This window comes from Stegostoma tigrinum, chromosome 19, assembly GCF_030684315.1.
Source record: "Stegostoma tigrinum isolate sSteTig4 chromosome 19, sSteTig4.hap1, whole genome shotgun sequence".
Lineage (NCBI taxonomy): Eukaryota > Metazoa > Chordata > Chondrichthyes > Orectolobiformes > Stegostomatidae > Stegostoma > Stegostoma tigrinum.
In genome coordinates, this window is record NC_081372.1 from 58,140,680 (window position 1) to 58,160,926 (window position 20,247).

A 20,247-nucleotide genomic window follows, 5' to 3' on the forward strand; every position below is an offset into this window, starting at 1 on the left:
GTCCTAAAAGTCTAGAACGAATAGGATACCCTAAATATTGAAGGAATACATGATTGTGAGAAATATTCAAGAAACAGTCAAAACCCAAATCTGGAAATTGGAGAGGCATTTCTCTCCTCACCATCTCAGGAAGTATTGGAAAAATTGAAGGAAATGGGAATCATGTGAGAAAGTGCAGTTGATCAATTACAATTTTACTGAATAGTGAAACTGGCTGTTACGACATGGAGACAGACAACCAAGTCAAATCAGCTTCTCTGTGATAACAAGGTGTAGAGCTGGATGAACACAGCAGGCCAAGCAGCATCAGAGGAGCAGGAAAGCTGTTGTTTTGGGCCTAGACTCTTCATTTTCTGAAGATGAAGAAGAAAATGAAGAAGCGTCTAGGCCCAAAACATCAGCTTTCCTGCTCCTCTGATGCTGCTTGGCCTGCTGTGTTCATCCAGCTCTACACCTTGTTATCTAAGATTCTCCAGCATCTGCAGTTCCTACTATCTCAGCTTCTCTGTCCTTGTTTTCTCAACACTGCAAGATTAAAATATACAATGCTCAAAATTGATCCAGTGGTTTCTAACTAGACATTGAGTAGCCAATACCAAACAACAGATCTATAACTTAAACAATAGATTTTAATATGTATTAATAATACAGTAGCTTTAACAGAGCAAAGTTCGATCACAGAGTGATCTAAATAATGCTTGGGATTTAACCCAATCTTTGATTCTAGCCCCCATTCACGTAAGCCAGACACACAGATACAGTTAAGGATTAAATCAAAAGCAAATAAATGAGATGTAACCCACCAGTTCATTTAAGCAGATTCCACAATCCATTATCTCACAAGCATATGGGATTGTATCTTGCATGGTTTTTGAAGACACTGACGCATGTAAATAACTTTAGTAGGCACTGAACAGTATTCACTGAATACTTAAAACTCCAATTTCAAATAACCTTCCCACCATTCCTCAGCTCCCTTTCCAGCCCACCTCCTCCCATCCATCCCACCTTCCAACCGTCCCTTCCAGCCACCAACCTGATTCATCGACCAAGCGGTCATACCTACTACCAGTATCCATTTATCGCTACTACTCCACTACCCCCGCATCCGGTCCTGCCGAAGGGAAATACCCAAAATGTTGACTTCTCCTTTCCTCCAGATGCTGCCTGGCCTACTGCGTTCTTCCAGCCTCCTGTGTGTTTATCAGTAGACTACCTGTATTACCAGTGTTAAAGTGATGAAGGCAGACAAATAACAATCTCGTGCGATAATAACTATTTCTAGTGGTGCACCCTTAAAGATAGCTACTGTCTTACTGCCTTTTGGCTGCATGCGGGAACCCAATGCCATCTTTATCAGTTTAATTAAAATAGCAAACACTCCTAGTCTTGGTGAATATGTAAAATTGTCTAAGTCAGGAAAATTAGTGTGGGTGACATATGCTAGACAGAAAAGTTATTGAACATTGTGTTATCACATAGCCTGCCACCATATTACTACCTATTGTTAGCCACTAACTGTCTCCATTAACACCTTATTAACCTTCCTAGCGAGATTGTTATCAATTCCTTTGTCTTTACAACTGTTCTTCTCTCTCGTTGAGCTCTATCCTCACGTAATCGTTCCCTTTCCCCCACCCCTTCTGGATATTCCTAACTACCATCACTTCCGAGGAACTGTCACCAGGCCTGAAACGTTAATTCCAATTTTTCTTCACAGATGCTGCCAAAGTCTGCTGAGCTTTTTCAGCAACTTCTTTTTGTTACTGAGTTACAGCATCCGTAGTTCTTTCAGTTCTTATTGTGCATGTCCTGTTCACAAGACTTACTTCCTGTTGTTACAATTTGAGTACAACCTATCCTGAATTTGATGCTGGTTAATTTAAATAATTTGATAATTCAATTTTGGTGATCAATTTTCCACTTGATTGTTCTGTTTACTTGACATGGTTCAAATTTTTAATTTTTTCTTGGTGAAGTAAGGTGGCTTTGATTATCATTTATGGACTGTACTGTTTGGTTATGTCAATATTTTTAATGAAAATGTTCATGTATTGATTCCTAATTGAAAAATTATGTAAGGCAAATTAATAGCTTTAGATTAGATAAGTCCTAATCGTCACACTATTGTTTCAGAGCTGCTGCCAATGTTGGGGCAAATTTTTCATACAGAAGGTGGTATCTGTATGGAACGAGCTGCCAGAAGAAGTGGTCGAGATGAGTACAGTTGCAGCAATCAAAAGGCATTTGGACAGGAACGTGAATAGGAAAGGTTGTGAGGGTTTTGGGCTCAATGCAGGCAAATTAGACTAGTTCAGTTTAGGAAACCTGGTCAGCACGGACAAGTTGGGTCAAAGAGTCTGTTTCTGTGCTGTAAGATTTTTTGACTCGATGACTTTAACTAGTCAATGTCCAAGGAGAAGTGCTGTCCACATTAATGCATAATTGGTATTCTATGACTTGTTGTGTCTGCAGAGCTGACAGATGAGAAGGAGGATTGGAGAAGGATATGAAAAGTGGACTCACACAGCTGCAGACGGAATGGTGCTAAGAATGATATCTTTATGTTTTAGTGTAGGACTGCTTGGGGCAAACCAATGACTTTATACCATGCAGAGGTGGTGTGTTTATGGAATGAGCTGCCAGAGGAAGTGGTGGAGGCTGGTACAATTACAACGTTTAAAAGGCATCAGGATGAGTATATGTTTAGGAAGGGTTTAGAGAGGTATGGACCAAACACTGGCAAACAAAGTACTGGAAAAACTCAACAGATCTTTAGAGAGAAAAATAGATATTTTGAGTCGAGTGATTTTTCATCAGAACTAAATACAGCACGCAAGCGGTGGTATTTATGCTGATGACAGGAGGGAGGAGACTGAGTAGAGGATTTGGAGACAGTATCCAGAGAATAAGGCAGAAAACGGGATAGGCAAACAAAGATTGCTGATAAGCCAAGAAGGAGACAGAATGTCTGGTAGAGTGCGAATGAAAAGTGTAAATGATTGCTAATGGATTGGCTCTGCTAGGCCCAACCCACACAAAACAGAACCTTGGAGTGTAGGGGCAAGGGTAACAAACATAGAGTGGTAAATCCTACCCTTCCATATGTCTGTGAAATATGGATTTCCCACTCCAGGCATAGTAAATTTTTGGATCAGTTCCACATGAGATGCATTCATAACACCATAGGCATGAAATGGAAGAACAAGACACCAGCATACCGAAGATCAGAAATGTCCAGTGTTGAAGTGCTTATCATGAGAGATCAGTTTGGATGGGCATGTAGTGAGTATGACAGACAATAAAATCCCCAAGGTGGTCATCAACTTAAACTTTCACATCATTGGTGAGGTAGGCCAAGATTATCGTTTCAAGACTCCTTGAATACTAGCCTCACAAAGTGTAGCATGCCCACCTTTTATTGGGACAAAAAAAAACTACCTGGGGAGCCCAGATCATTTTCTTAGGGTGGGCAGAGTCCAAAACTAGAGGGCTTAGGTTCTAGATGAGAGGGGAAGGATTTAAAAAGGACCTGAGAGACAACGTTTTCACGCAGAGGGTGGTGCGTATATAGAATGAGGAAATGGCAGAAGCAGGTAAAATTACAACATTTAAAAGGCATCTGGATGGGGTATATAAGGAATATGGGCTAAATGCTGGCAAATGGGTCTAGGTAAAGTTGGGATGTCTGGCTGGTGGAGATGAGTTGGATGGAAGAGCCTGTTTCCATGCTGTGTGACTCTATAACCCTGAACGCCAACTTCAATAACAGTCAAATGATTGTCTTGAAGAAAACTTAAAACTCTGGATGTATGTATAATTAATGGAGTTGTGTTTGTATGCTGGTGGAGTAGGGGGTAATTTGGTGGGGGGGAGGGAGAGGGTAGAGGCATTTCCCGAGAGAATTCCTATGCTGTGACAGAGATAATGTGAGTCTGGAGCCTTGAGGCAGTTAGAATTGAATTCCATGACCTGTCATGCCAAGGTCCAGGAGCATGGGAGATCAGACTTAGACGTTTACCCAGTGATGATTGGGATCAGGGTTTGGGTGGATGGAAATTAAGGTCAGGGATTGGAGAGGTACACAGGTCAGGCTTAGAACTTTCAAAGGAAGTTCAGGAGTCAAAGGCATTTGGTGGTGGTGGGTAGGGGGAAGGAGGGATTGGTTACGACTAAAAGGTTGAGATTGGGGTCAAAGTTTTGGTTGTAAAATCAGGATCAATAATTAGGATGTTAGGGCTTGGAGAGGTAGATTAAGGTTAAGCTGTTAAGGAGTGGAGAATAAGATTCAGAGCAAGGTTAGTGGTTAGGACTTCAGAGAACATTGGCGTCAGGGATTATGGGGACATCAAGAGTCAGGTCTGCGATTGAGATCAGGGATTACGGTTTCGAGGTAGATCCAAAAGTGGGAATCCAGAATCTGGAAGGGCAAGATTGGGGTCAGCACTGGGGGTGATATCAGGGGAATTGGAGATAGTTTGGAGATCAGGCCTGGGTGTGGGAGAGGGTCAGAATTTTGGAGGAGAGGCTGAAGATTGGAGGAGGGAACCAGAGACAGCCAGTTATGGGGGAATTAGTGTTATAGCCTGGGGAAAAGATTGGGGGTGCAACATCGGAGGCAAGACTCAGTGTTGCAAATATGATAATGTGGATTAGCCAATTAAACATATAATCTTTTCGTCCTCACTGTCCATGGGTATAGTGACGGAAGATTGGAGAGTAGCACATGTCATTCCCTTGTTCAAAAAAGGGAATAGGGATAACCCCGGAAATTACAGGACAGTTAGCCTTAGTTCAGTGGTGGGCAAATTATTGGAAAGGACTCTGAGAGATAGGATTTATGATGACTTTGAAAGGCACAGTTTGATTCGTGATAGCATGGATTTGCGAGGGGTAGATCATGCCTCACAAACCTTATTGAAGTCTTTGAAGAGGTGACCAAACATGTGAATGAAGGTAGAACAGTGGATCTGGTATACATGGATTTAAGTAAGGCGTTTGATAATGTTCCCCATGGTAGGCTCAATCAGAGAGTAGGGAGGCATGGGATGGGGGAAATGTGGCAGATGATTGGATTCAGAATTGTCTGACCCTTAGAAGACAAGGGTTGGTAGTGGACGGAAAATATTCAACATGGTGCTCAGTTACGAATGGTGTACCACAAGGATCTGTTCTGGGTCCTCTTCTATTTGTGATTTTTGTAAATGATCTGGATGAAGGAGTGGAAGGGTGGATTAGCAAATTCGCGGATGATACAAAGGTGGGTTGAGTTGTGGACAGTGCGGAGGGCCATTCTGTGTTACAAAGGGACATTGATAGGATGCAGAGCTGGGCTGAGAAGTGGCAGATGGAGTTTAACCATGAAAAGTGTGAGGTGATTTATTTTGTAAGAACAAACTTGAAATCAGAATACAGGTTTAACAGAAAGATTCTTGGCAGTGTGGAGGAGCAGAGGGATCTTGGGGTTCATGTCCACAGTTCCCTGAAAGCTGCCACTCAGGCGGATAGAGTTGTTAAGAAGGTGTGCAGTGTGTTAGCTTTCATTAATAGAGGGATTGAGTGCAAGAGCCGTGAAGTTATGCTCCAGCTATACAAAAGCCTGGTTTGGCCACATCTGGAGTATTGTGTCCAGTTCTGCTCGCCTCATTACAAGAAAGATATGGAAGCGTTGGAAAAAGTGCAGAGGAGATTTACCAGGATGTTGCCTGGAATGGAAGGAAGGTCTTAGGAGGAAAGGCTGAGAGAGCTAGGGCTTATCTCTTAACAACAAAGGATGAGAGGTGACTTGATCGAGGTGTACAAAATGATCAGAGGTATAGATGGGGTGGACAGCCAGAGGCTTTTTCTTAGGGTTGAGGCAGCTATTATGAGGGGGCATTGTTTTAAAGTGAGTGGAGGTAGATATAGGGAAGATGTCAGAGGTAGGTTCTTCACTCAGAAAGTGGTGGGGGCGTGGAATGCATTGCTGGAGAGTGTAGTGGAGTCGCCCTCATTAGGGGCATTTAAGCGGCTATCAGATAGGCATGTGGATGATATTATAAGGTAGGGGTGGAGGTTAGATAGACCTTAGGTTAGGGTAAAAGTACGGCACAACATCGTGGGCCAAAGGCCCTGTATTGTACTGTAGTATTCTATGTTCTATGTTCTAATCTGAATCCTCCTGACTAACTATGTGCGGAAGGAATTTAAAGTGACCTTCTGTCACTGATAAAAGTTTAGTACCTGACCTTGTTGAGCAGGTAAAAATCCAATTTGAATGACTTTCTTTAAGTGTGCTGTCTTCAAAACATAGTAAAGCATCTTTGTAAAGATTTCACTGACTTCGAATGTTTCAGTTAGGATTTTCTGATTTTACACTTTCCAGATTAGAACCTGGGCGAAAGCAGAGAAACTTTCCTTTGCGGCAAAATTGATGGGGGATATCAAAAATTGCAAATTCTTCCCTTAAACTGCGCACTTCCCATTTCCATGGGGTGGGAGTGGAGTCAGCATGTGTGTCTTGCTTGTGCAGCTTCCAGAGACAGCTGTCGTTTAGATGGCATTTTGGTAAACTCACTGCATGGAACCTAGAGTGTACAGAATAAACCAGCTCACCGCCGTTTATTTTTCACTGCATTTTGAATAGTCAAGTACCCTTTTGGAAGACAGATATTGCAGTGGAAGTGTCTTGGGATGCTTTGGGCCGTGGGGTCAGGCATTCTTTGGGAGGGGATTTCACGTACCCTTTGAATTTGTTAATATTGTCATCAGTTATGTGTGAAAGACATATAAACCTGTTGGAACTGAAAAACCAATAAAAAGACCTGTCAGGAGCTGTTAAGAAATGTCAAGCCACTCAGACCTATCAAACAGTTTCAAGCTTGTCTAGACCTGTCAAGAAGTGTAAAACCTGTCAAGACTTTTAAAGAAGTATCACCCTGTTAAGGGGTGTCAAGGACTGCCCAACATTTGTCCAAATGTGCTTTTATGAATGGAAGTGTGTTGCTCAATAGAGTGCAGTCTGCAAAATACATTTTTAACAATATACCTTCATTCTTTTTCTGTGTGCATGCTTAATCACAGATACAAGGTGAGTTGGCATACGAAGGGTTGCAGGTGGAAGTTGGCTGGGTGTATGGGTGACCATGGGAGTATGGGTCAAGTTACATAGTATTGTATTCGGGCATGATGGGCCGCAGAGGATGTGCAGAGGGGTATACTATAACACAAGGCAAATGGGGATCATGTAAGATTGGTGGAGGGCCTTATGTAGTTTGTTTTGGCATGAATCAGGATGAATAATGTGTGGATGAAGGCGGATCTGATAATTTACATTTATTACTTTAATTTAATTTTGGACAGTCTCTGGAGGTCCAGGACAGGCTTTCTACCCAGCCCACCTTAGAATCTGGTAGCCTCCACATTACTGTCCAGGCTGGACTTCCAATCCAGACCATTACACAACTCCAATATGGAAGTCCATTTTTAAAGACCAAGTTTATGAAGTCGTGCATTTTCCCTTCTCTGTGTACTTGACCCTATAATGAAAATCAGCACCCTAGCTGTTACACATCCAGACATAATCTTGCAAAACAACTTTTGCCCATCGGCTGAAGATACTGAAGCCAGCTAGATGCCCTTCTGAAGTGCCACACAACTGTCTTAATAATACAACCAACATGCCAGCTATATCAAGGCTTGAGCTACAGTAAACTGTCTGGTTTTCTGAGACTCCACTTTACAGATTTTTTTATATTCAAATGTTTAATAGGAGAAATGACACTACAATGAGACCTTTTAGGTTGTGCTTGTAAGAATTGAATTTTAGCATTAGAACTGCATGAACAGTGAATGCCTACCTGTCAAGCTGGTTGCTCTGAAAGATTCCTGACTCTTAGAAGACCGAGAATGTCCCTGGTTCTTCTGTTTACCACTTGCTGATCGTGCACTGCGGATGTGAACCTCAGTGGCTTTGAAGAAGGCCACCATGAATGGTTGTTTAGTCTGAGGCCCTAGTCTCCCTACCAGACCAGCTATCTTGGGATTGACACTCTGCCCTTTTGGAAAAACAAATGTGTTAAAATTAGTTTATTTACCATTTCATATGCCTTTATTTGAGGTAAGGTCTTGCTATTTGTGGAGTTACATGAAAAACAATGTAAATTAATGAGCAGTTAGTATAATTTATAATGGAAGTCAATTGGATAGGTTTCAAACATCTGAAGAATAGAAAATAAAATTCAATTAAAAACAATGATTTCGGTAAATAAAAGATATTTTACTGTAGAAAGTAGCATAGTGTTCTGTATTCAATTATACTAATTCACAAAACAACATTAATGCACAAATTATGTATTGGTAATGTCACTGGACTAGTAATCCAAAGGCTCAGACGAATACTCCTGGGTCATGGTTTAGAAATACAGAAAACAGGAGCAGGACTAGGCCATTCAGCTCTTCGAACCTCCTTCACCATTCAATATGATCATGGTTTGGAGATGGTGATTACTTCAGTTTACAAATATAGAATTAAAAGCTTGTTCAGTGGTGACCACAAAATCATTGTTGATTGTCATAAAAACCCATTTGGCTCACTGATGCCCATTTTACCTTAAATGGTCTGGACTACACCCACTTAAATGGATGGCTTGGAAAAGACCTAGCAAAGCACTCAGTACTGTTCAATGAAGAGTGCAGGACCCAGCGAGTAATTGGGATCTGGCAAGCTTTGCCTTATGGTGTGGTGTCGGCAGGTTCAATTGAAACATTCTTTCTGAAAGGAAATTAAGACTAACATATTGAAAAGAAGAAAGTACACAGCTACAGGAGGAAGGCCAGGAAGGAGAAAAGAAATGGGACTGGGGCAAATAAATCACTTATTCAAAAAGCCACTGCGCATACCATGGGATGACTGGGAGGTGGATTAATAAGTTTGCTGATGACATCAAAATCAGTGGTGTAGTGGACAGTGAAGAAGGTTACCTCAGAGCACAATGGGACCCTGATGAAATGGGTTGATGGACTGAGGAGTGGCAGATGAAGTTTAATTTAGATAAATGTGAGGCGCTGCATTTTGGAAAGGCAAATCAAGGCAGGAGGTATACTCTTACTGGTAAGGTCCTGGGGAGGGTTGCTGAACAAAGAGACCTTGGAGTGCAGGTTCATAGCTCCTTGAAATTGGAGTCGCTGGTAGACAGGAGAGTCAAGAAGGTTCTGAATGTGAGTTTGCTCACTGAGCTGGAAGGTTAGTTTTCAGACATTTCACCATTCTAGGTAACATCATCAGTGAGCCTCTGACGAAGCGCTAGTGTTATGTCCCGCTTTCTATTTATCTGGTTAGGTTTCCTTGGGTTGGTGATGTCATTTCCTGTTCTTTTTCTCAGGGGATGGTAGATTGGCTCCAAATCAATGTGTTTGTTGATGGAGTTCCAGTTGGAATGCCATGCTTCTAGAAATTCTCGTGCATGTCTCTGTTTGGCTTGTCCTAGGATGGATGTGTTGTCCCAATCAAAGTGGTGTCCTTCCTTATCTGTATGTAAGGATACGAGTGATAGTGGGTCATGTCGTTTTGTGGCTAGTTGATGTTCATGTATCCTGGTGGCGAGCTTTCTGCCAGTTTGTCCAATGTAGTGTTTGTCACAGTTCTTGCAAGGTATTTTGTAGATGACGTTCGTTTTATTTGTTGTCTGTATAGGGTCTTTTAAGTTCATTAGCTGCTGTTTTAGTGTGTTGGTGGGTTTGTGGGCTACCCTGATGCCAAGAGGTCCGAGTAGTCTGGCAGTCATTTCGGAAATGTCTTTGATGTAGGGGAGAGTGGTTGTGGTTTCTGAGCCCGTCTGGTCTGTTTGTTTGGGTTTGTTGCTGAGAAATCGGCAGACTGTGTTCATAGGGTACCCGTTCTTTTTGAATACGCTGTATCGGTGATTTTCCTCTGCTCTGCGTAGTTCCTTTGTGCTGCAATGTGTGGTGGCTCGTTGGAATAATGTTCTAATGCAGCTTTGTTTGTGGGTGTTGGGATGGTTGCTCCTGTAGTTCAGTATTTGGTCCGTATGTGTTGTTTTTCTGTAGACGCTGGTTTGAAGTTCCCCATTGGCTGTTCGCTCTACTGTGACATCTAGGAATGGCAGTTTGTTGTTGTTTTCCTCCTCTTTTGTGAATGTTATGCCAGTAAGGGTATTATTGATGGTCTTGAATGTTTCCTCTAATTTGTTTTGTTTAGTGATGACGAAGGTGTCATCCACATAGCGGACCCAAAGTTTGGGTTGGATGATTGGCAGAGCTGCTTGTTCGAGTCTCTGCATTACTGCCTCTGCTAAGAACCCTGATATCAGAGATCCCATGGGTGTACCGTTGGTTTGTCTGTAGGTTTTGTTATTGAAAGTGAAGTGGGTGGTGAGGCATAGGTCCACTAGCTTGATGATGTTGTCCTTGCTGATGAGGTTGGTGGTGTCTGGCGTATGTGTCTTTGGCTCTTCTAATAGTGTAGTCAGTGTTTCTTTGGCCAGGTTGATGTTGATGGATGTGAACAGGGCTGTTACGTCAAAGGAGACCATTATTTCATCCTCTTCTATCTTGGTGTCTTTGATGGTGTTCAGGAATTCTTGGGTGGAGTGAATGGAGTGGTGGGAGTCTTCTACTAGGTGTTTTAGTCTTTGGTGTAGTTCCTTGGCTAATCTGTAGGTTGGTGTTCCAGGTAGCAACATTATGGGTCTGAGGGGGACTCCTGGTTTGTGAATTTTTGGTAGTCCGTAGAAGCGTGGTGTGTTGGATCCATCTGGTTTCATTTTTTGGAAGTCTCTCTTGTTTAATTCTCCAGATTTTTGAAGTTTTTTGAGTAAGGCTGTGATTCCATTCTCTAGTTGTGGGGTCAGGTCTATCGCCACCTGTTGGAATACTGCATTCAATTCTGGTCTCCCTGGTATAGGAAGGTCGTTGTGAAACTTGAAAGGATTCAGAAAAGATTTACATAGATATTATCAAGTTTGGAGGATTTGAGCTAAAGGGAGAGGCGGAATAGTCTGGAGCTATATTCCCTGGCACATTGGAGGCTTGGGGGTGAGCTTATAGAGCTTTATAAAATGAGAGACATGGGTAGGGTAAATAGACAATGTCTTTTCCTCGGGGTGAGGGGGTCCAAAAATAGAGGACATAGGTTTAAGATGAGAGAGGAAAGATTTAAAAGGGACCTGAGGGGAAACTTCACGCAGATGATGGTGTGTGTGTAGTATGAGCTGCCAGAGGAATTGGTGGAGGCTGGTGCAATTACAACATTTAAACAGCATCTGGATGGGTATCTGAATAGCAATATGGGCCAAATGCTGGAAAGTGGGACTAGATTAATTTAGGATATCTGGTTGGCATGAACGAATTGGATTGAAGGGTCTGTTTCCATGCTGAAGAGCTTCTGGCTCTATGATGGGCCTTCTTCTGTACTGTAACTATTCTGTGATTTTAAGCAGCACAAGCATACCAAGAAAAGGAGGTGCTAACTTGGTGAACTGACAACAATGGACTACTTATATGTTAAACAGTGGAAGCAGCATGTGATAGACAAGGAAAACGATTCTACAGCCAACACATTAAGCTTTGCAGTCCTTACACATTCAGTTATGAATGGTGGTGGTAATTCAACAACTAATCGTGGGAGAAGGTTTCACCTTTCATATGGGGAGCCCAGCTGCTCAATAGAGAAGGCAAGGCTGAAAAATTTGCAACCATCCTCAACCCAAATGCCAAGTGGATATTCTATCTCAACATCCTCTTGAGATTCTTCAACTAATTCAATTCATTTCAAAAAAAACATAGCTGAACACACTGGATGTTGCATTAGCTACACCTTCAGCCAAGCTATTCCCTTACAGTTACAAAGAAGTGGAGAACTGCACAGGTATTCCTAGTCCACAAAAAAAAACAGAGCAATCCCATCTGGCCAATTACTATCTCATCGCTGTCCTTGCAATTACCAATCACCAGCAAAGTGGTGGCGTTGATAACAAAACCTTTATCAAGTAGCACTTACTCAGCAATGACCTGCTCACACCAATCCTCAGTTTGGGCTGTTCCAAGGCCACTCATCTCCAGACTTCATTACTGTTTTGCTTCAAACATAGGCAAAAAAGCTAAATTCCAGAGGTGATGAGAGAGTGACTGCAATGGAAAAATTGAAGTTGGTATGAAATAAAGGAAACCTTTCATTTGGTTGGAGTTATATTTACCAAAAAGGAAAATTATAGTGGCTATTGGAGGCCAATTAATGCAGCTCCAGGACATCTTTGCACGAGTTCTTCAGGTCTGAGTTCTATGCCCAAACATTTTCAGCTGCTTCATGAATGACATTGCCTGTTTCCTAAGTCACAATCGGGAGATGTTTACTGATGATTGCACGGTGTTCAGCACCATTCGCAACCCATTAGGAACTGAGCAGTCTGCATTTGAATGACTCAGGATCTGTATCCAGGTTTGAGCTGACAAATGTCAAGTAACATTCATGTCAGACAAGTTCTGGCCAATGACTATCTCCAATAGAAGACAATCTAACCATTACCACTTAACAATCAGTGGCATAACCATCACTGAATTCCCCCATATCAACATCCTTGAGGTTACCATTGAGCAGAAACTGAATTGAGCCAGCCTGAAATATTTTGGCTCGATGAGCAGATCAGAAGCTAAGAATTCTATGGCAAGTAACTCTCCTGCTGACTCCTCAGAATCTGGCTACCATTTATGAGGCAAAAGTCAGGACTGTGAGTAATACTGTCCACTTGCCTGGATGAGTACAGCTCCATCAGCATTAAAGAAGCTTGAGACCATTCAGAGCAAAACAGCCCACTTGATTAGTGCCCCATCTATCTCCTTAAATACACACTTCCTTTCTGATGCAGAGTGACAGCAGCGTATTCTATATCCAAGATAGACTGCAGCAACTCCCCAGGGCTCCTTCAAACCCACTTTCCAAACCTTTGGCCTCCACCACCTGGAATAATAAGAGCAGCAGATTCATGTGAACACCACCAATGCAAATTCCTATTCCAAACAACACATCATCCTGACTTGGAAATATCACTATTTCTTCACTGACACTGAATCAAGATCCTTTATATTACCACTTTGGGTGCATCTACACCACATGGACTACAGTGGTTCAAGAAGGAAGCTCATCATGACCTTTCCAGGTTTAGATGTATGCATGTGTTGCAATATAAAGTGTAAGTTTAAAGTTTAATTAATCTCCCAAGGGGAAGCTGAAAGCTTTGGACCAGACCCACAAAATCTAAGAAAAAGTCAAATAATCTGATGGTTTAAAACCATCCACTTTTTGGTGAGCTGGTTAAGTTAAAGCTACTCACTGGTTCAGATGCAGATATGGATACTAGTGAAGATACAGGGTTAGACACATATAAATAAGTGCAGATAGAATCAAAACCTCGGATACATAGAACATAGAACAATTAGAGATTGCTGGTTAACACACTTTCCTACAATGCAAAGGTAGGATAGCCGGCAGTGCTGGAGTCTGAATCTTACCAGTGGTTGTCTGCACAAAGAGCTGAAGCCCCAGGTTATTGTTTGGATTCACGACCCAATGATTACTTGTGGCTGTAATATCAAATACCAACCACCCTTCCTCTGCAGCCCAGATGGTCCTAGAGTCCAGGGGAAACAAGTCGGACTCACTGAAAGAAATAAAGGGATATTATGCAAAGTCTTGGTAAACTGAATGAAAACAAAGTTACCTCATCTAGCTCTTAATTTATTTTACAATAGTTCCAGTCACACATTTCAATTCATACACATTTGTTCAATGGCAACTGGAAAAAAGGCTGTGGTTGCTGGAGTTTACCAAGCAGTGAGGAAGATAGTTGTGGTTGTTAGAGGTCAGTCATTTTAGCCACAGGAAATCAATGCTGGAGTTCCTCAAGGTATGTCATAGGCCTCTGAAATTTTCAGGTGCTTTGTCAAAGACCTACCTTCGATGTAAAGGCAGAGTGAGGATGATCGCAAATATTTGCACAATTTATAATTCGCAGCTCCTCAGATTCTGAAAGCAGTCTATGCCCATATGCAACAAAACTTGGACAACACCCAAGCTTGTGCTGACAGGTGATAAGTGGCAAGTACCAGACATGTGTCAGTCAATGACCATCTCCAGCAAAAAAGAGAATCCAACTGTTTCAGAGATAGTAGGAACTGCAGATGCTGGAGAACCTGAGATAACAAGGTATAGAGCTGGATGTACACAGCAGGCCAAGCAGCATCCTAGGAGCAGGAAAGCTAACATTTCGGATTTTCTGAATCCAACTGTGCTTTCTTTATCTAAAAAAAACACAATACTGCGAATGCTGGAAACGTTACATGCAAACAGAAGCTATTTCTAGCAGCTTCTAGAAATACTTGGCAGGTCAGGCAGCCTGTATGCATTGAGAACAGAATTAGTACAGAGGGATTTGAATGTTCTGGTATATTAATCACAAAATGTTAGCATTCAGATATGGCAAGTAATTAGGAAAGCAAATGGCATATTGGCTTGTATTGCAAGGGAGATTATGTTATTGTAGGGAGGTCTTGATACAGTTGTAGATGACATTGGTGAGATCACATATAGACTCCTGCATACAGTTTTAGTGTTTTCAAGGAGGAACATACTTGCATTGGAAGCACTTCAAAGAAAGGTCTTGGCTGATTCCTGGGGTGAAGGGTTGCCTCCATGAGGAAATGTTGAGCAAGTTGGTCTGATACTGACTGGAATTTAGAAAAATGAGGAGTGATTTTATTGAAATATAAGATTCTGAGTGAACCTAGAATTAGGAGCATAGTTTCAGAATAATGTGTTTCCCATTTAAGACAGAGATGACAGGAATTTCTCCTCTCAGAGGGTCAGTCGTCTTTGGAATTCTCTTCTGCAGAGAACAGTTAGAGATGGGCTACTGAATATATCCAAAGCTGGTGTGCCAGATTTTTGACTGAAACAGAGTCAAAGGTTATAATTAACAGGAGAGTTGATCTGATCATGATACTGTTGAATGGTGGACTAGGCTAATTGGCTTCAAACGTATATCAGAGTTTGGAGATTATGTAGCAATTAATTCACCTCCTGCCTGCCCACAGGTAGAAGGCAGGAGTCAGGAGTGCAATGGCATACTCTCCTCGTGCCTGAATAAGTGCAGCTCCAACAATGCTCCAGAAGCTTGACACTATCTAGGATGAAGCAACATGCTTGACTAGCACAACATGCACCACCCTGAACATTCATTCCCTCTTCTAGAACACACAGTGGCTGCAGAATATAATATTGTGATATCTTCTCATATCCATGTGCAGCCAAGTGGAACCTGTGATGCTAACAGGCTTATGGTAAATCAAGGGCTGTAGTGAGAGGATATGGTCTACCTAACATTCAGTTCCTAAAGGCAGTCTGACCCTCTAAGGGCAAGCTCCGCTAAAAAAGGAGGATACCACTGTAAGCCCAGCCTCTCTATTTCCTTTTTAAGACTATCACTCTCCTCTTCAGAGTTCACAATGTATCAAAGTTTTTGTATTATCCCAAATGTTGAAATTATGCCCTACATAGCTGAGTAATTAATATATGAATGTACACATTAGGATCAAGGCTGGTTGATCTGGTCCCTTTAGCTGGTCCACCATTTGATAAGATCATGACAGATCAAATTCTGGCCTCAACACCATTTTCTTGTCTACCCCCAATATATTTTGACTCCTACGTCAATCAGAAATTCTAATGCAGGCTTAAAACTATCCAACTACTCTTTGTCCAGTGTTTTCTGTGGAGGAGAATTCCACAAATCAATGACTCTCTCTGAGAAGAGAATTTTCTAATTCAATCTTAAATGAAAGAACCCCCTTTTATTTTTAAACTGTATCATTTAATTCAAGTCTTTCCCAGATGGGGAAGCATTCTCTTGCCATCTACCCTGTTAATTCCTCTCAGGACATATGTTTGAATAAGACCACCTCTCATTCTTCGAAACTATCTCGGATACAGACCCAATTTGCCCAACCTTTCTCAATAAAATACCCTCCTCACTCCAACCACTATACCAGGAATGAGTCAAAATAAACCTTTTTTGACTTCCTTCTCATAATGTTATGCTCTTTCTCATTTAAGAAATGAGTCCAAAACTCTACACAGTACATTAAATTTGATCTCACCAACACACCATAAAACTGTAGCAAAACTTTACTTTTTAATTCCTTTCTCTTTGTAATAAACAACAGTATCACCTTTGCCTTCCTCATCACTTGTTCTACATACATACTAAATTCCTGTGATTCACATACCCGGACATCCAGATCTTTCTGTAGCACATAGTTTTTGCAACTTTTTTTTTATTCATTCATATGATAAGGGTGTCACTGGCTAGGCCAGCATTTATTGCCCATCCCAGATTGCAGTTAAGTGTCAATCACATTGCTGTGGGTCTGGAGTCACATGTATTCTGGATGACATAAGGATGGCAGTTTCCTTCCTTAAAGGATATTAATGAACCAGATGGGTTTTTCCTATGTTATAGTCACAAAGACGGGACTATTACAACCTGGCCAATCACTGCTCAATAATCCATACTAATCCCTTCATTGATGCACATTTTAGATTCTTTTAGGACGATTTGACTCCCTGACCTCGCTACAGCCTGGGTCCAAACATAGACAAAAGATTTCGATTCCTGAGTTGGAGTGATCGCCTTTGATATTAAGGCAAATTTATGTGAAATCAAGGAACTCCTGTAAAATTTACGTTAATTGGAAATTAGGGGAAACTCTCTACTTGTTGAAGCCATGTCTACCACAATGGAAGGCGCTTATGGTCATTGGAGGTCAGTTGCTTCAGCCGAAGGAGCTACTTATAGGAGTTCCTCAGTGTGGTGTGCTCGGCCTGAACATCTTCAGCTACTTCATCAATGACCTTGCCTTCGTTATAAGGTCAAAGTAGGAATGTTTACTGATCATTGCAAAATATTTGTTCATGTTTGGACTTCTTCAGTGAACAAAACAGCCTTGCTGTCTTGCAGGAAGTCTTGAATAAAGTCTAGACCTGGCTTGATAAACACACCACACAATGGCTGGACAATCTGTAACAAGAGTCTAACTACCCATCATGTGGTATTTAGCCAGTGTGTGAAATACGTCCATTCGATAACATACAGCCAGTTGATATTATGCAGCCAGTTTTGTGATACATACGGAGTATTTGATATATGTTCTGTATGTATTATATATGCACTCATTGTGCCCAATAGTCAGCTTAAATGAATAATAATCAGAAACTGAATTTCTTCAATCTCGGATAACAAGATGTAGAGCTGGATGAACACTGCAGGCCAAGTAGCATCAGAGGAGCAGGAAGGCTGCCGTTTCGGGCCTAAACCTTTCTTCAGAAATGAAGAAATTTCTGAAGAAGGATCTAGACCTGAAACGTCAGCCTTCCTGCTCCTCTGATGCTGCTTAGCCTGCTGTGTTGATCCAGCTCTACATCTTGTTATCTGAGATTCTCCGGAATCTGCAGTTCCTACTATCTCTTACTTCAATCTCATATGGCTTTAACTTTAAAATTATACTTTGTCCCTGTGGATTGATATCAAATCAAAAGCAGCCTTGTCTCTTTCAAAATTTAATACAAATGTGATCATGTGTGGATGTTTAAAAATATCCATTCACTAAAAAATAGGACCTCACTAAATGAAAAATATTCACAATCTGCCAGCACAGTGCATCATCCCCACTATGGTAATAAAAGCATACTCTTTAAACTGTACACTGATGAATGTGCTTTCAGAGAAAACAAAGTACTGTTGGTTTTAGTGACCCATACAAAGGTTTGGTGGCAAAGCTTCAGTATTTAATGTCCAATTGAAATGTGTTTATTGATGCAGTAATAAAAATGACATTACCCTTAGTGCACCTTAGCAGAGCTTGCCATCATTTGTCACCTATACCTGATTTTATTCACAAAACTAAATAACTTAACTTGGGACTCTCATGTTGCAGTGGTAATATCTCTACCTCTGGGCCAGGAGACCTGGGTTCAAGACCCACTTGCTATGGAGGTGTATAATAACATCACTGAAAAGGTTGATTAAGAAAAAACAGACAAAAACACCTCAACTAGGGGCTCTTGTGGTACAGACCTGGTGTTCTCATCTCTGAGGCAGGAAACCTGGGTTCATGCCCCAACTGGTCCAGAAGTATGTAATAACCTGAAAAGTTTGATTAGAAATATCTGTAGAATTCAACTATCCTAATCCCAACTTCAACCTTGCAGTTGAAAGCCACCTGACTTACATTAGAAGCAAAAAATTGATGAGAAAAATAGATCAGCTGTATCAAAGATATTTATTTATTTGTGGTAGTATCCCCACCTCTGGTCTAGAAGGTCAGGGTTTAAATCTGACTTCAAGATGTGTTGACCACAGAGGCACTTCATTACATGTCCAAGCAGGTTGTTTAAAAAAATATATATTGCATTTAGGGGAGGCGATGGCCTAGTGGTATTATTGCTAGACTGTTTAATCCAGAGTCCCAAATGACATTCTGGAGACCCGAGTATGAATCCTGCCACAGCAGACGGTGGAATTTGAATTCAGTAAAATATCTGGAATAAAGAATCTAATGATGACCATGAATCCATTGTCGATTATTGGAAAAACCCGTCTTGTTCACTGATGTCCTTTAGGGAAGGAAACTGCCATCCTTACCCAGTCTCCAGACATGTGACTCCAGACCCACAGCAATGTGGTTGATTCTGAACTACCCCCTGGGCAATTAGGGATGGGCAATAAATGCTGCCTAGCCAGTAATGCCCTTATCCTGTTAATGAAAAAAAGATCTACAAGATGCAATGCAGCAACTCACCAAACTTTCTTCAACAGTGCCTTCCAAACTTGCAACTTCTACCAACTAGAAGAACATGGGCAGTAAATGCATGAGAACATCACCATCTGCATGTTCCCATTCAAATCATATACCATCTCGACTTGAAACTACATTGCTATTCCTTTGCTATAACTGGTCAAAAATCCAGAACTCCCTTCCTAACAGTATTGTAGATGTCCATACACCATTATGGCCAACAGTGATATGAGATATGGATATGGATCACCAGATGGCATTCAATAGGTTGACACGTTAAATGATTATTGCACAAGATTTAGATTCATAGTATTGGGGTTAATGTAATTACATGGATTGAGGATTGGTCAATATACAGAAGACACAGATGATGGATTAGTGGATTGTTTTCTGATTTTAGAGATGTAACTAGTGCAGTGCCACAAGGATCATTCCTAGGTCCTTAACTATTTACAATCTATTTTAATGATTTGGAGGAGGGAGCAGATGTAATGTATCCAAATCTGCTGATGATAGGAGAACAGTTGACAGGGTATGTTGTGATGAATACATAATGAAACTGCAAGGGTATGTAGATATCAATAGCAAGAAGTGATATAGGGGCGGAAGTCGTAGAATCTTTGTGGGTAGAGTTGAGGAAATGCAAAGGAAGAAAGACTCTGATGGAATTATGTACAGGCCCTATGGCAGCAGTCAGGATGTGGGGCAGGAAATAAATTAAGATATAGAAAAGACATTTAAGAAAGACACATTGCAATAATTACAGGGGACTTCAATATGCAGGTCAACTAAGTAAACCAAGTTGGTAAAAGATCTCAAGGAAAGAAATTTGTGGAATATTTACGAGATGGTTTTTGGGAGCAGCTTGTGATAGAGTCCACAAGGGAGCAGGCAATTCTGGATTTCGTGATATGTAATGAGATAGACTTGACCAGGGAGGTTAACTTGAAGGAATCCCGAAGGATACAAACCACATATGATGGAATTCACCCTGCAGTTTGAGAGGGGGAAGCTAGAATCAGGGGTAACAATATTACAATTGAGTAAAAGGAACTACAAAGACATGAGAGGGAAGTTGGCCAGAGTTGCTTGGGGGGTGGTGCTAGCAGAGAAGACAGTAGGGCAGCAATGGCAGAAGTTCATGGGGGGGTTAATTCAGGAGGCACAGCAGAAATTCCATCCCAAGGAAGAAGAAACATACTAAGGAGAGGATTAGGCAACATTGGCTAACAAGGGAAGTCAGGGGCAGCATTAAAGCAAAAGTATACAATATGGTGAAAATTTGTATGCATCCAGAGTCATGGGAAGTTTTTAAAAACCAGCTGAGGACAACTAAAAAAGCAAGCCATCATCACCCAGACCATCAACAACCTCACTACCTCGGGAGATCTCCCGTCCACA

General features: G+C 41.4%; 1 protein-coding gene across 1 annotated transcript in view; it reads right to left on the reverse strand.

Annotated features, from left to right (window-relative positions):
- The window catches only part of bmp7b (bone morphogenetic protein 7b), a 165,497-nt gene that overhangs the window by 21,481 nt on the left and 123,769 nt on the right, over positions 1-20,247 (reverse strand). Inside the window, exons 3-4 of the mRNA XM_059652876.1 lie at positions 13,507-13,655; positions 7,839-8,036 (exon numbers count right to left, since the gene is read on the reverse strand). Of these exons, the coding sequence (XP_059508859.1) occupies positions 7,839-8,036; positions 13,507-13,655 (347 nt within the window). The remainder of the gene's footprint in view (positions 1-7,838; positions 8,037-13,506; positions 13,656-20,247) is intronic.